Source organism: Acanthopagrus latus, chromosome 7, assembly GCF_904848185.1.
Source record: "Acanthopagrus latus isolate v.2019 chromosome 7, fAcaLat1.1, whole genome shotgun sequence".
NCBI lineage: Eukaryota > Metazoa > Chordata > Actinopteri > Spariformes > Sparidae > Acanthopagrus > Acanthopagrus latus.
The window spans coordinates 25,918,636-25,931,181 of NC_051045.1; the positions used below are offsets into that span (position 1 = coordinate 25,918,636).

The window sequence follows — 12,546 nt, forward strand, 5'->3', positions numbered from 1 at the left end:
GATGCACGAGAGCGCTGAACATAAGCATATGCTAATGGGTGCTGTCAGGTGTGCTACATCTGTATGTTGACTGCTCTGAACACGAGTCAGGTAGAGTCAGGTGTGACACTCATCACTCTGACAAACTGATTGGAGAGGCTCTTAAAGACACAAACGCGATTGGGAGAAGATGCATGTTGCATTTAATGCTGCGAGGAGGGAACCAGGGAGATAAACAGCAGTTGGAAGAACAGAGTGGAATAGATGTGTCTGCCGAACACAAAACGGCTTTAAAAATAAAGCACACCAAAAAATAAAAGCATTTACGAGTGATTCATACGGTTTGTGCACCGTGTTACCCCACCTGACATGAGGCGTGATGGAATTGGATCAAATAGTCAACAGCAGACACAACATGTGCAAAGTTGGAGCTTACAGCAGCTTCTGTCCTGCAGACCTCATCATGACCTGAAATGGTTTCGTCAGGAGATTAAAATGTGTTTCAGTTAACAGTATGTTAACAGCTGCAGGACTGTGTCATGCATTTTATTTTCCCAAATGTTGAAAGATTGATCACTTAAAGGGGCATTCCACCTATTTGACACATCAAGGTCAGTTTACTCACCTCGAGAGGTACTACTCAGACTGTGATAATAGTTGAATAATGTTGTCTTTGGCTCAAAAAAACCCTCATGAGTTTGACCCATGTTGGAGACTAAAAGTAAGAATATCTTGGCCTCTGCTGCATCGATTTTGAACAGATTTTTTAACGTGATAAAAGAACACCATCATGCTCATGTTCTTGGTCAACAGTGAACTGAATGTATCTGTTTGTACTAATGAATGTGAGTGTTAGTACGGTTCACTCCCGTAAGAGTTAAAGATGCTCATGCACTGTGTTTCAAGGTCTTTACCAATTCTGACCTTTACCTATCTACTGGTACTGCTAAAGCCACTTTTGCTTATATGTGACGGGCTTTAATCAACTAATCAGTACAGCTTCCAAAAGAAAAAAAAATCGAAGCGTCTTAGATCTGTGAATGAATCAATGACCAAAAGAAATCAGCAAAAAATGGTAAGACCATGAGACAACAGCAGAACTCCTGAAAACTGTATCAGGGATGTAATTATGAGATCAACAGCAGCAACTGCAGCCATGAATAACTATTACAGGGTAATTATAACTATAAATCAACACTCTATCAAGAAAAGTCATATAGTCAGTGAACTGACTCGGAAATGTTAGTTACAAAGCAATATCTACAGTAAATTGGCTAAAATTAGCAATTTTTGGCTACTGGTCCAACCAGACCAAATTAGGCCATGGCAGCAAAATCCCTGATCATCTGTAAGAGGGAGAAAGTGTTATTACATAGTCTGTACTATGTAAAGCCTGTACTTCCTCACAATACTGCTTCTGCAAAAAAACTTGATCTACTTGGAACCACTGGATGCTAACTGTCAGCATGTCAGCTCATTCATTGGCTCATAGATTGCAAAGCAAATGTGAAAGCAGCTCATTCAGCCAACTTGATGGCACTACAACAGGTAAAGCGGCCTCCCACTGGCTCTGGCCCCAGGTTTCATTAAGAACGTGTCATGGGATTTAGGGCGATGCAAGATTAGCTATGCAAAGTAGCAAAAATCCAAATTCATCATGTCAGTGACAAAGTTTGCTTCTTGCCAGAGTCTCTCTACACTACTCTATATCCTTCCTTAACTGCAGCTGCTGCATAGCAAACAGGAAACGATATCGTAGTACGCTACCACAGGGTTTAACTCTCATGCCATCTGTAGAGAATTACTTTGTACCTGCAAATCTCACTCAAAGTTTTTAGCTGCAGTTTAATCCTGGTTCTCATCGCTGCCAAAACACAGGCCACAGGGATGACTAGTTTCAAGGTGGCGGTGGAGAGCCAAGGCTACATAATGCATTACATAAAAGAAACTATGGCCACCAAAACACTTACAAAAAGCATTTAGAAAGAAGGGGGACATTTAATAGGCTTTGGCAATGTAGCTTGGTATATTTTACACACAGTATAAGGTGCCTTTCAGATTCTGGCATGGCGTCTAATTGCAATAGCACTGAGGACAGTTTGGCATCAGACAGGGCTACAAAATTAAAGCCAAAGGGCACAGAACAAATCCCACTGCTGTCTACACTTCTCAGGTCCTGCCTAGAGGATCATTTACAAGTAATGTTTGTGGAATGCATACCTGTACGTCTTGGCAGCAAAAAGCTGTACAAAAAAGTCAGATGAAAACAGCTCGGGACAGTTGGTTACTATGGGGGCTGAGAAGCCATCAGGTAGGCCACATCCGCTCCTCAGAGGCTGCTGAGACGTTGACTTCTAGACTAGCGCTTCCTTCAAACCTCCTGTATTAGAGCTCATAAGAGGTCAGTTTAGATATGGTTCAACTGTCAGTTTTAGTCCCAGGTTCCACTACTACTCTGTAGTCAAAAATACTGTACCACATGAGTTTCATTTCTGCATAACGGTGCTTTATTCTGAATACTGAATAATAAATTGTACTTTTTACTTAAGTCACATTTGAAATGCATGACTCTTCTAATGGAGTATTTCTACCTAACAGCTCCCCCTGAAAATAAGCTCATTCATTCATTTAGTCGCTAATGGAGATGTAATACTGTATTATTGCATTGTAATAAGCATATGGAAATAGTGCATAATGTTGTGTTAAAGCAAAACACTTGTCTATTGCCAATTTAAGGAATATAAATGAATACTTTGTCCACTATGGGATTTAATATATTACCAAGGCATTGCTTTGATATTGTTGTTTCAAGGAAAAAGATAAATGTTAGAGTTTTAAAGGAGAACTGCGTAGTTTTTGGGGAGGAAACCGTAAAGGACAAAACAATTTCATACTGTTTTTTTGTTTGTTTTTTAATGTGGCAGACCCTGCCACCTCTCCAGCTTCAAACAGTGTTCTGGGGACCTTATTTACCTCTGAGTATTTAAATATATCTGAGTTTGAATTTTAATCTCACCAATATTGTAAATATAAAGAATCTGAGTTTGGATTTCTTCTCTAAAACTACATAGTGCCTATTTAATGTTACATGTTCAGTGATATTGCCCACCACTGCACTCAGGTGAACTTCATGCACCTAATGCATGTGCAAGTAAAGGAAATGCATGTGAAATACATAATTCATTGCACATCCCTTACTAGTGTGAAGGCTATCCTGCATGCTTTGTTTGTGTAAAAAAAACAAACAAACTGGTTTCATAGCTTACACCACACTGCGGTCGCTTTTATGAGGGCAATTTCAAACAGTAGTTCAACCTGTGAGCTGCATTTCTAGGATTAGAATCAATGTGGACATTCAAGAGAGAAGTCAGCATAACTGTACTGTATGTTTAAGGAATTACACCTGATGCTGAAACTGGTCCTCCTTACATGTAGGGCCAAGTAAACTTCAATGCATCAAGATAAAAAACATGACAATTTCTGAGGAAAAGACGCTCTTTTACATTACCATCACAATCTTCGTTGTTGCACTGTAAACCAGCAGCACAAAGGAGATGCTACTTTTCAGATTCCGCGAAAAAGGATGTTGAAACCATTTGCTTATCTTCATTATATAATACCATAATGTGAATTAGCTGTCAAAACAGTGTAGGTGATAAACAGAGGAGGGGGGGGATAAAGGCTCTACAGCTCTAACAGCACAGGAGTGTTGAGTTATATTTACAATGGTCGTAAATCAACCCATATGGTCAAGGCTCCACACAATGGCCACATAAACACCTCAGCGTGATTACACAGGCATGTTTAGACAGAGGCACGCACACACACAAACACACACACACACGCAGAGCATCAACACTGAGAATGGTGCACTGATATTACATAATTGATATCCCTGACAGGAGTCTACATCCATTTGTCCACTTAGACCATCCCAAGTGAATACAGTGTCCCTTTAAAACACTAAACTATATATAAATACACAGTCAGTTTAGTCACACAAGCATGCACTGACCTTTCACACATACACAAACGCAAACACACAGGTTGTTATGGGATTCATAAGCAGCGTGACAGCCGTACATACCTCACTTTGTGGTCTTCCTCAGTCTCTCTCTATCTGTTCCCCAGCTCTCCTCCTCTCTTCTCTCTATCACACATACACAGAGAGCAGTGTGTTTGAATCTGACAGATTTCTCTCAGCTCAGTACTCTCCTCCCTCCCTCGTCCCTCTCTCTCATTTCTCAGGCACATACGCACACATACACACACACACACAGACACACACACACACGCAAACACTCAAAAACAGCCCTCCCTCCCTCTCTTCTTTTCTTTCTTCCCTCTCCTGCCAAATATGCCAAATAGCCTCCCCTCTCTCACTCGCGCCAGAGCTGCCTCTCTCCGCCCATTCCCTCCCTCTCTCCCTCACTGCCTTGTGAAGCAGTGCGAAAGCCACAACCCAAGCCACGCCCCCCGCTCTCTCCTCTCCTCTGGGCAGCTATAAATACCGCTGCTGCTATGAATATACTGTCTTCCTCCCTCAGCATCCCTCGCTCCCGCTCTCTCCCTCCCTCCCCCCATCCATCCATCCATCCCCTGCCTGCACTGCCCTCCCTTCCTCCATCCCTTTCTCTCGAAAACGTTTTTCTGATGACCTTGTATTATTCGCCCTCACGGCATCATCACACGACAGCATCCTGCACTCTCTCGTGCAGGATGCGACCGTTTCCAGCGCATTCACACACATGCATTCATGCTTCAAGGAGGCATGTCCTCAAGCAGCTGCATGCAGGCCTACGCACACACACAGAAAAAGAACCACAGAATTGCATATACACATCCACAGACAGCAGCTTTTTTTTTTGTACAAAACGTCTCCTGTGCTTCCTGTCTGTTGCACCGGATGTGGTGCATTTTCCCTCTTGACAGCAGAAAAAAACAACAACTCTCGATTGAGAGACACGTATCGACAGATCACACTGTACTTCACTCATGAATTCTAGTTGCGTCACCAATTCTATTAACACCTGCTCGATCTGTATGTATTCATGATTTATGGTTGCGTCTGTCCTTGACTCTACAATAAATCTATTGTATTCTAAAGCTGAATAAAAGATGAGTGAATGAGTGTTTCTCTCAGCATCTTTCACCCCCTCACTCCATCTTTTAGGTACATTCAGCATCCAGTTTATCAACACTGGGGTGGATTTATCACACTGAATGCAGTGTAGTAAACCAGCTGCATGATTAATGATTCAAAGATAAACTCAATGTTTGTTATATTCTCTGTGTATTCCTGCACTACACATTTATACATTTAAAAAAAAAAATGGTAGGAAGATTCACACTGCACATTTACAGTAGATATTGTGAACATTAGGCAGCACCATGTCTCTGTTCTAGCTCACAGCCAGCAATATTGTCGTGGAATGAGGTTACCAACATCTGGTACAGGCGCGTTATGCGCACCGAGGGTACACTTAAACAGAATCAAATCTTCGCCTGTAGGCTTTATAGTATGTCACGGACGTAATTAATCCTTGGATTGCACCAGCAGCACTGTGCAATAACTTCATAAATGAAACCACCAAAAATGTGAAAAGCACAGAGATGGGGCTCATTGAGAAGAGGATATTTTCTGCCTCTTTGATCTCGGCAGGTACAGAAAACCACAAGGTGCCTATGAATTGCCATATAAGGTGGCACAGCCTTGTGTGGTGTCAATTTTTTCTGTGCACTATTCTATTTTCACACGTTGCCCTTTTTGTATGCCACTACTAGCTTCCAATATGCTGAGATGTGTTAAAAATTCCTGATGTAATTATTAAAATATCAACTTTATCACAGCATTATGATAGAAAAAGATGTCCTGAAGGAGAAGTAATTTCTGCAACAATTGCTTTCACACATCATATAATCATTTGTTCTGTTTGAAATAAACATCAGGAGGAGAAAAATGACAGAGCTAGAATATGATAGAAAGTGTAAAGGCATTTATTTCCATTAATGGCAAAGCAGCTGATAATTTTGTCCTATTTCCCCATTTGATGCACAGTAGGCAATAATGAGTCACCAACTAAAAACCAGCGTGGCACTGTGCGTGTGTGTGTTAAGCTCACTCAAATATAAAACTTCAGTCATCATCTACTCACCTTCAAGCTGATGGAAAGTTGCGAGACATTTCAAAGTCCTCAAAACATTTCTGGAGCTTCACAGCAAAACAACTTTACAACATTCTCCTAATATGAAGAAGATGGGGACTAAACACCAGAAAAAAAAAAGAAAAAACATGAATTGACTCCATACAGATCATTTGGTGCAATTCAGGTCTCTCGAAGCCCTGAAATCCTAAATTGCATCCTCGATGTGTGATCAAGCTCGTGCACCTACTTTAGACGGGGTCTGTGCTAACCCATTTAGCTACTATACAGATTTTGGTGTAAAAAAAAGGGTATAAATCACATCTTTTCAAATCGTTTTGGGTTCTCAGGACTTCTGGAGACTTGAATTATACTGATAGAGCTGTATGAAGTATGTATTTTTTACCATTTTCAAACAAGTCCCTACTTCAGTTGTTTAGGAGAATGTTGCAACTCTGTTTTACTGTGAAGCTCCAGAAATGTTTTGTGGACAACAAAAACTCAAGTGTATTCCCATCTGCATGTGGGGAGTAGATAATGACTAATCTTAATAATCTTAATTTTTGGATGAAATACAAAATGTGTGGGTAAACACTGATGAAGGCCTAACTGTATCTATGAGCATGCCTGAGAGGATGTGCTGTTGCATGCGCATGTGTGTTTCATCGCTGTTTCCTCCTTGCCTCTGTCAACTCGAGGGCTGCTTTCAGGTCCTCTGCCGTGTGTGTGTGTGTCGTCAGAGAGTGTGTGAGGGCTTTGTGCAACTCCTCAGGGGCGACCAGGTTGAAGCGCAGCAGAGAGTCGACCAGCTGGGAGCGAGCGTTACCGATGAAGCAGTGCGACAGGAAGGGCGCAAGGCCTCCCCCGCCTTTCATGGTGTAGAGCGGGACTCGGACCATTCCTAGAACCTGAGAGAGATAGTGAGTGAGTCAGACACACAGAGAGACAGAGAGAGAGAGAGAGAGAGCCACAGAGACAGAAAGAGAGAGCCACAGAGACAGAGAGAGACAGAGCAGGTGATGAGGAACAGAGCATGGGATCAGGTAAATGGCTGCCATCAGTCATTCCAGAAGGAAACACACACACATACACCTACCTCCTGTCCATGATCTGTTGCAGATGATGCAGCCGCTTTCTCCACCTCCCTAATCTGCTCCTCTTCCATCTTCTTCACATAAAAGTGAGTGATAAGACGGGAGGAAGAAGAGGAGGAGGAGGAGGAGGAGGAGGAAGAAGAGGGTGAAGCAGGGGCATAGCAGGAGTCTACATGATCTTCTACCGATATAGGAAGAGCCACACCCAGCTCCTCTAACAATTCCCTGCTAAGTCCTTCCTCGAGAGTCTCCTTAGATGGGTTAACAAGCCTGCAATGTAGGGAGTAGTAGTCAAAGGTCAGGGTCATAAATGAAAGTAGATAAACAATGGCCGCCGTGCTGTGCTCCTGAGACCTGTCAATGTAGAGAGCTTGTAAATCAAGCAGACCAAAAAGCTTGTTATATTTAAAGCCCCAAACTTGTTGAGCTGTTCCTGCATCTTGTCACGTTGGATCTTGATAGCCATCTCATGTTAAAGACAAGACAACTAAAATAAACCCAAAACTATTGGAATCAAGTTTTCAATTTAAGAATATTACAAATTAACATTCAAAAGTGAATAGAAACCTTATATGGTCCATAGTACAACAGACCATATCACATGGTGGCCATTTTGCTCCAGTTTCACACTTCTGTAACTAGAACTGTTCCAGAATCTGACAAACTGTCATCATCTCACATCAACCCAATTGACCCTTGGATGGTGTCAGAAGGCGTGCATTCATTTGGAAATATCAGCATATCATTTGGACACACTGATTTATTTATAATATTGGAATAATAGAAGAAATACACACTGGATGCAATTAAATTTGCAATGTAAAGTAAGGTTATGTAACGTAGCAGCAAACCAGACCATACCTTACCAGATGTGTGTGTGTGATATCTTAGAATTAATTCATGCCTTTCCTATCGTAATTTCTGCACCACTATCAAACAGTGATGTTAGCTATGAAGTGGCTGCATCATAACGTTTGCTGTTGTCTACTGGTAGCTATCAGGTTTTCAAATGTGTGGTTTTAACTTGAAATATGATATCTGTTGCCTTTTCAATTTCTATTTGATGTCAAGTATCAAAATGATAAAGATTTGTCAGATTTGTCGGACTCGCATCCTGTTAAAAAGCTGGATGACATTTGAGCTTCCTACGGTGAGCATGACATCAAAGGAAGTGGCTGCCATGTGAATATGGTCAATAGTCACATAGTACACACCAACCTGTGGAATAACATTATTTTACTGACTACTGCTTATTATTTGTCTTTTCTTTGTTTTGGTTAGAATGTTTTCTATTCAGAATGTTTTATTGTGCTCAATAGTCTCTCACGTTATAACACCAACATGCTGTTTAGTTTAACCAGGGCTGCACTGTGTTCCATACAACTTGTTAACAGGTTTTAGGATATGTAGTGAGTGTATTGACTCAAAATATTCTCATGGAGTACACTGTATCCTGTGAGGCTTTACTTAAGACACAGTGATGCTTTGAGCTAAATGCTGATGTCACATTTTCATAATTTGAACATGCTGATGTTTAGCAGTTATAATATTTACCATGTTCCATATCTTAGTTTTGAACGTTAAGGGGTTAATATTTGCACACAAAGCACAAATGCCCTTTAGCACTGAACACACGATGAGGCTGATTCTCTCAATGGCTTTGCAGGTATTCAGTCATAAACCAAACTATTGGACAATTTCAAACTCTGACCCGATGATGGGGCTGGATGACAAAAAATCATGGGATCACCAAAATGATTACTATTCATTCCAAGACAAACATGAATGCCTGAACCAAATTTATGATAAACCATTTGGAGCATTGTTCCCATTCACTGTAACAGTGTTCCTTCCTTTTGCATACATCATCATGAATTTACAGACTTTTCTTCTAGCCACATTACATAATTTCACTGTGTTAGCAAAAGATGGCCCATTAATTCTGGCAGTGAATACCCTAAATCACTGATACAAAAGGCACAAGTGATTCATATTAAGCCGAATACTAATGAAGCAGTTTGTGTCTGACAACTACAGCATTTTGAAACGGTATTTTTAAGGCAGGATAAGCAACCTTACAGAAGAACCTGGCATGCATATTTTTCTGTCTTTATTGTGTATTCTGTGCCGAAAAGGTTTACGTCATTTCACAGGGCTCATCTGTGAAGAAAAGAACAGACTTACAAACCTAAGCTAGGGGTACCTGGGCACAGCAGAGGATAAAACAGGAGCAGCACCAGGAAAGACTCACCCGCCAGGGAAACCCAGCAGACCGTCAAAGCGCATCTGCATCTGTGGGAAGTGACAGAGGCTGTTATACACACACACACACACACACACAGGCAGAGATCCTTAGACACAAACAGGACTGTGTTTTCATGCAAACACGCAGAAACATCGAACGCTAATGTCTACATCACTTTATACATGTGAGGGCTCAATCATTTCCATCCAATTTCAAACACGTGCACGCTCACACACAGACACAAGGTGCTCCTCCTCACCAGTATGACATGTCTGATGGGAATTCTCCCAAACAGCTGAGTTTTCGTGTCAGAGTAGAGCATCACATGGCACGCATGCCTGAAGCCAGAGCACGCCAGCGCCTCCGCCCTCGACAGCTGTCCACTAGCCATCTACAAGTGTACACACAAACACAGAGCAAGTGAAATGACACAGTTACAGTTTAGCTCACTCTGCATGCCCTCCTCCTTGTCATGTGCTGCCAATGTAAAAGCATGCAAATAAACATAATTTCTTTGTCAGTTTCTGTCTCTTGTTCATACGCTTGAGTCAACAGACCTGAAACTTCACTGATTAGCTTGAAGGCCTGAGGGCTGTGTGCAGAGGAGCTTATGGAATGCTATGCAAAGCAAGATCTTTGAGCCTTGTATCAAAAAAGTCTTAACTCCCCCTGCTGGTGTGGAGTAGAGTAACAACTGGTGACTCTGCCTTGGACTGAACCTTTCATCTATCTATCTATCTATCTATCTATCTATCTATCTATCTATCTATCTATCTATCTATCATAAAAATATCATAAATCTATCATAAAATGACACTTGATGATGAAAAAATCCCTTAACTTGATTTGGAATTGTAATTATTTTTGGAAGGATTTTTACTCATATATATATTTGTAACAACTTTTCTGTTTATTTCATTTTTTAAAATTATTTTATAGAGGTGTGTTGGTTTTAACTCAGGACCTGGGCCCGTATTCATAAAGACTTTTATCTTAACGTTAGGAGTACTCTTAAATCGGACTAATAGTTTTTATGTAGGAGTCGTTTCTTAAAAGTAATTCACAAAGCCGCTGAGACCAATTTTAGTTATGAAAACACTGAACTCCTAAAATAGAAGTAACTCTCTTTTGCTATGGATGACGTCGTTTTATAAGGACTATTTATAAGGACTATTAGAAGCGGTGACGCTTCGGACAAAAAATACAAATTAGAAGACTGCGATGAAAAACGTGAATTGCCAATAAAAGCGGCATTTGCTCGAAAAACTGCGTCAAACTACTCTCCATTGAAATTTGGGAATCTTGTGTTGATCCGGGCCATTTCGCAACAATGTCCAGTATATTGTAACATGCGTCAAAGACAATTTGTGTATTGATGGAATGCAACTTTTTTGACTGACAAAAGCCCTATTCTTAATTCCGTGGATCTGCCAAGACCGTAATTTGTAAAGTAAAAATTCCACCGCAAATTACCATATTTTGCCAAACACAGAGGTCATGTGATAATTAGTCCCATGTGAATCGGTATCTCTGTGATTTGGGGTCGTTTTCCCTAAAGGTTTTTTTTTGTGTTTTCCACCTTGTTTCTGCCCTTTTCCCGGTCGAGAATTATGGAGGCTGCGTTGGGAATCATAAATTAAAGTTTTGACAGCATTTTGGGTGCAAATTCAGGAGGCTCATCAGAAGAGCGAAATCTCGCCATAAGATGATTACATGGATTACATGCATGCAGTAAGGAACATTTTCCCATCTTTCAACAGGCTCACCAGTTATTATATTAAAAATATCCATATCTAACCATTGTGCTGCTCCAGCAAGGGCTCCGGTGGGATCGACCCGGGGGATAATGTAAATTCAAGTTAAAACACAGATTTCTCTTATCCTGTGCGAATGCACCGCACAAAACACAGACGTGGTGGGATCATTTCTAAATCACTTGAGGTCCCCAGGTAATACTAGTCCCGTGCGAAGAGCTGCATTTTCCCCGTAGCCAAATATCGTGTTGCCAAACATTTTAACTCGTGCTCGGTTGGTTGTGGACGATATTGCGTCCCTCACCAACTCAACCACAACTTCAATCCCTTCGCGGGCCATCCGACATCGTTTTAATGATTCCCTGTCATTTAGCGTCTTCAGCACGTCCGGCTGTGACTAGGTCTTAGCGAGTTAGGAGTCCTCTGGACTACTTCTAAGGTCTCCCAGACTTTAGGTGCTACTTTTAGGCCTAAAATGTTTTGTGAATAACTCTTATGTTCAAAAATTAGGAGTCCTAAATTTACGACTGACACGCCCATTATTTGTAGGAGTTGCTCTTTAATTCGCCTGTTAGGAGCTACTTTTAGCCTTAAGATTCTTTGTGAATACGGGCCCTGATATGTAGTGTAAACCATAAATTAAGGCTAAGCAGCAGCCTACAAGCAATGTATGTTAGCATTCATTAGAAAATATCAGCGTTATATGAAGTTGCCAAGTAAAGATATCATGTTAAAATATTGATTTGGTAAACTTTAAGGTGACCCATACAAATAGTACTTGAGTAAAAGTCTTGACCTGACCTCATAGTTACACTGCTTAAAATGGCACGTTTGATGTGTTTTTCTTTTTATTTGAGTCCTAACGTTACGCCCCCCACACAAGAGACACTCTTGCATGGCAGAATTGTCATAACAATAACTGCTGTTGTGCGTTAATTCTGTTTCCACGTTTTATTTAACGTTAGCCTTCAACCCCTCTGTATTTCGACTATCGTGTTTGCACCGTTTAGCACAACCTCATGGAGAAAACAAACTGGTTAGGTTAAGTTTAGGTATGGTGGTGGTTTTCATCCGTTTTGGTCAGACAACAGTGACATTTAGCAAAACCATTCCGTTATCACGCGCCGCTCACAGATTACCTGCCGCTGAAGTGCTGTCTCATTCTTCAGTCAGCGCTTTAGAGCCCGGCCACTTTCAGTCAGCCGCTGTTCAGAATAGGATCCGCCTTTTCATCGTTTCGGCAACGTCACGAGCACTGATTGGCTTGAATGAAGTAACTGGCTCTGTCTAACCAATAGCATGTCCCGACCTGTCCTGACCGACCAATCAAC

The 12,546-nt window shown here is 41.2% G+C and overlaps 2 protein-coding genes across 5 annotated transcripts in view; both read right to left on the reverse strand.

The window, feature by feature from the left end:
* Positions 1–4,301, reverse strand: part of arhgap4b (Rho GTPase activating protein 4b) — a 36,527-nt gene extending 32,226 nt beyond the window's left edge. For 2 of the 3 annotated variants that reach the window (XM_037102939.1, XM_037102938.1), the window contains exon 1: positions 4,067–4,299. The gene's annotated coding sequence lies outside the window, so the exon portion shown is untranslated. Of the gene's footprint in view, positions 1–4,066 lie in introns of all 3 variants that reach the window. The other variant, XM_037102940.1, reaches the window with a different exon arrangement.
* A 1,652-nt stretch (positions 4,302–5,953) lies between these two features.
* zgc:103759 (U8 snoRNA-decapping enzyme) lies at positions 5,954–12,479 on the reverse strand. 2 transcript variants are annotated; one of them, XM_037104214.1, is made up of 5 exons: positions 12,355–12,479; positions 9,721–9,852; positions 9,468–9,508; positions 7,219–7,486; positions 5,954–7,030 (listed from the first exon to the last, which is right to left on the reverse strand). In XM_037104214.1, exons 2-5 carry the CDS (start codon positions 9,850–9,852, stop codon positions 6,785–6,787), a joined length of 687 nt encoding a protein of 228 aa, XP_036960109.1. In that variant the 5' UTR covers positions 12,355–12,479; the 3' UTR covers positions 5,954–6,784. The 2 variants fall into 2 exon arrangements, with proteins under 2 accessions (XP_036960109.1, XP_036960110.1); XM_037104215.1 differs by lacking the exon at positions 12,355–12,479 and adding an exon at positions 10,019–10,082.
* Positions 12,480–12,546: the final 67 nt, after the last annotated feature.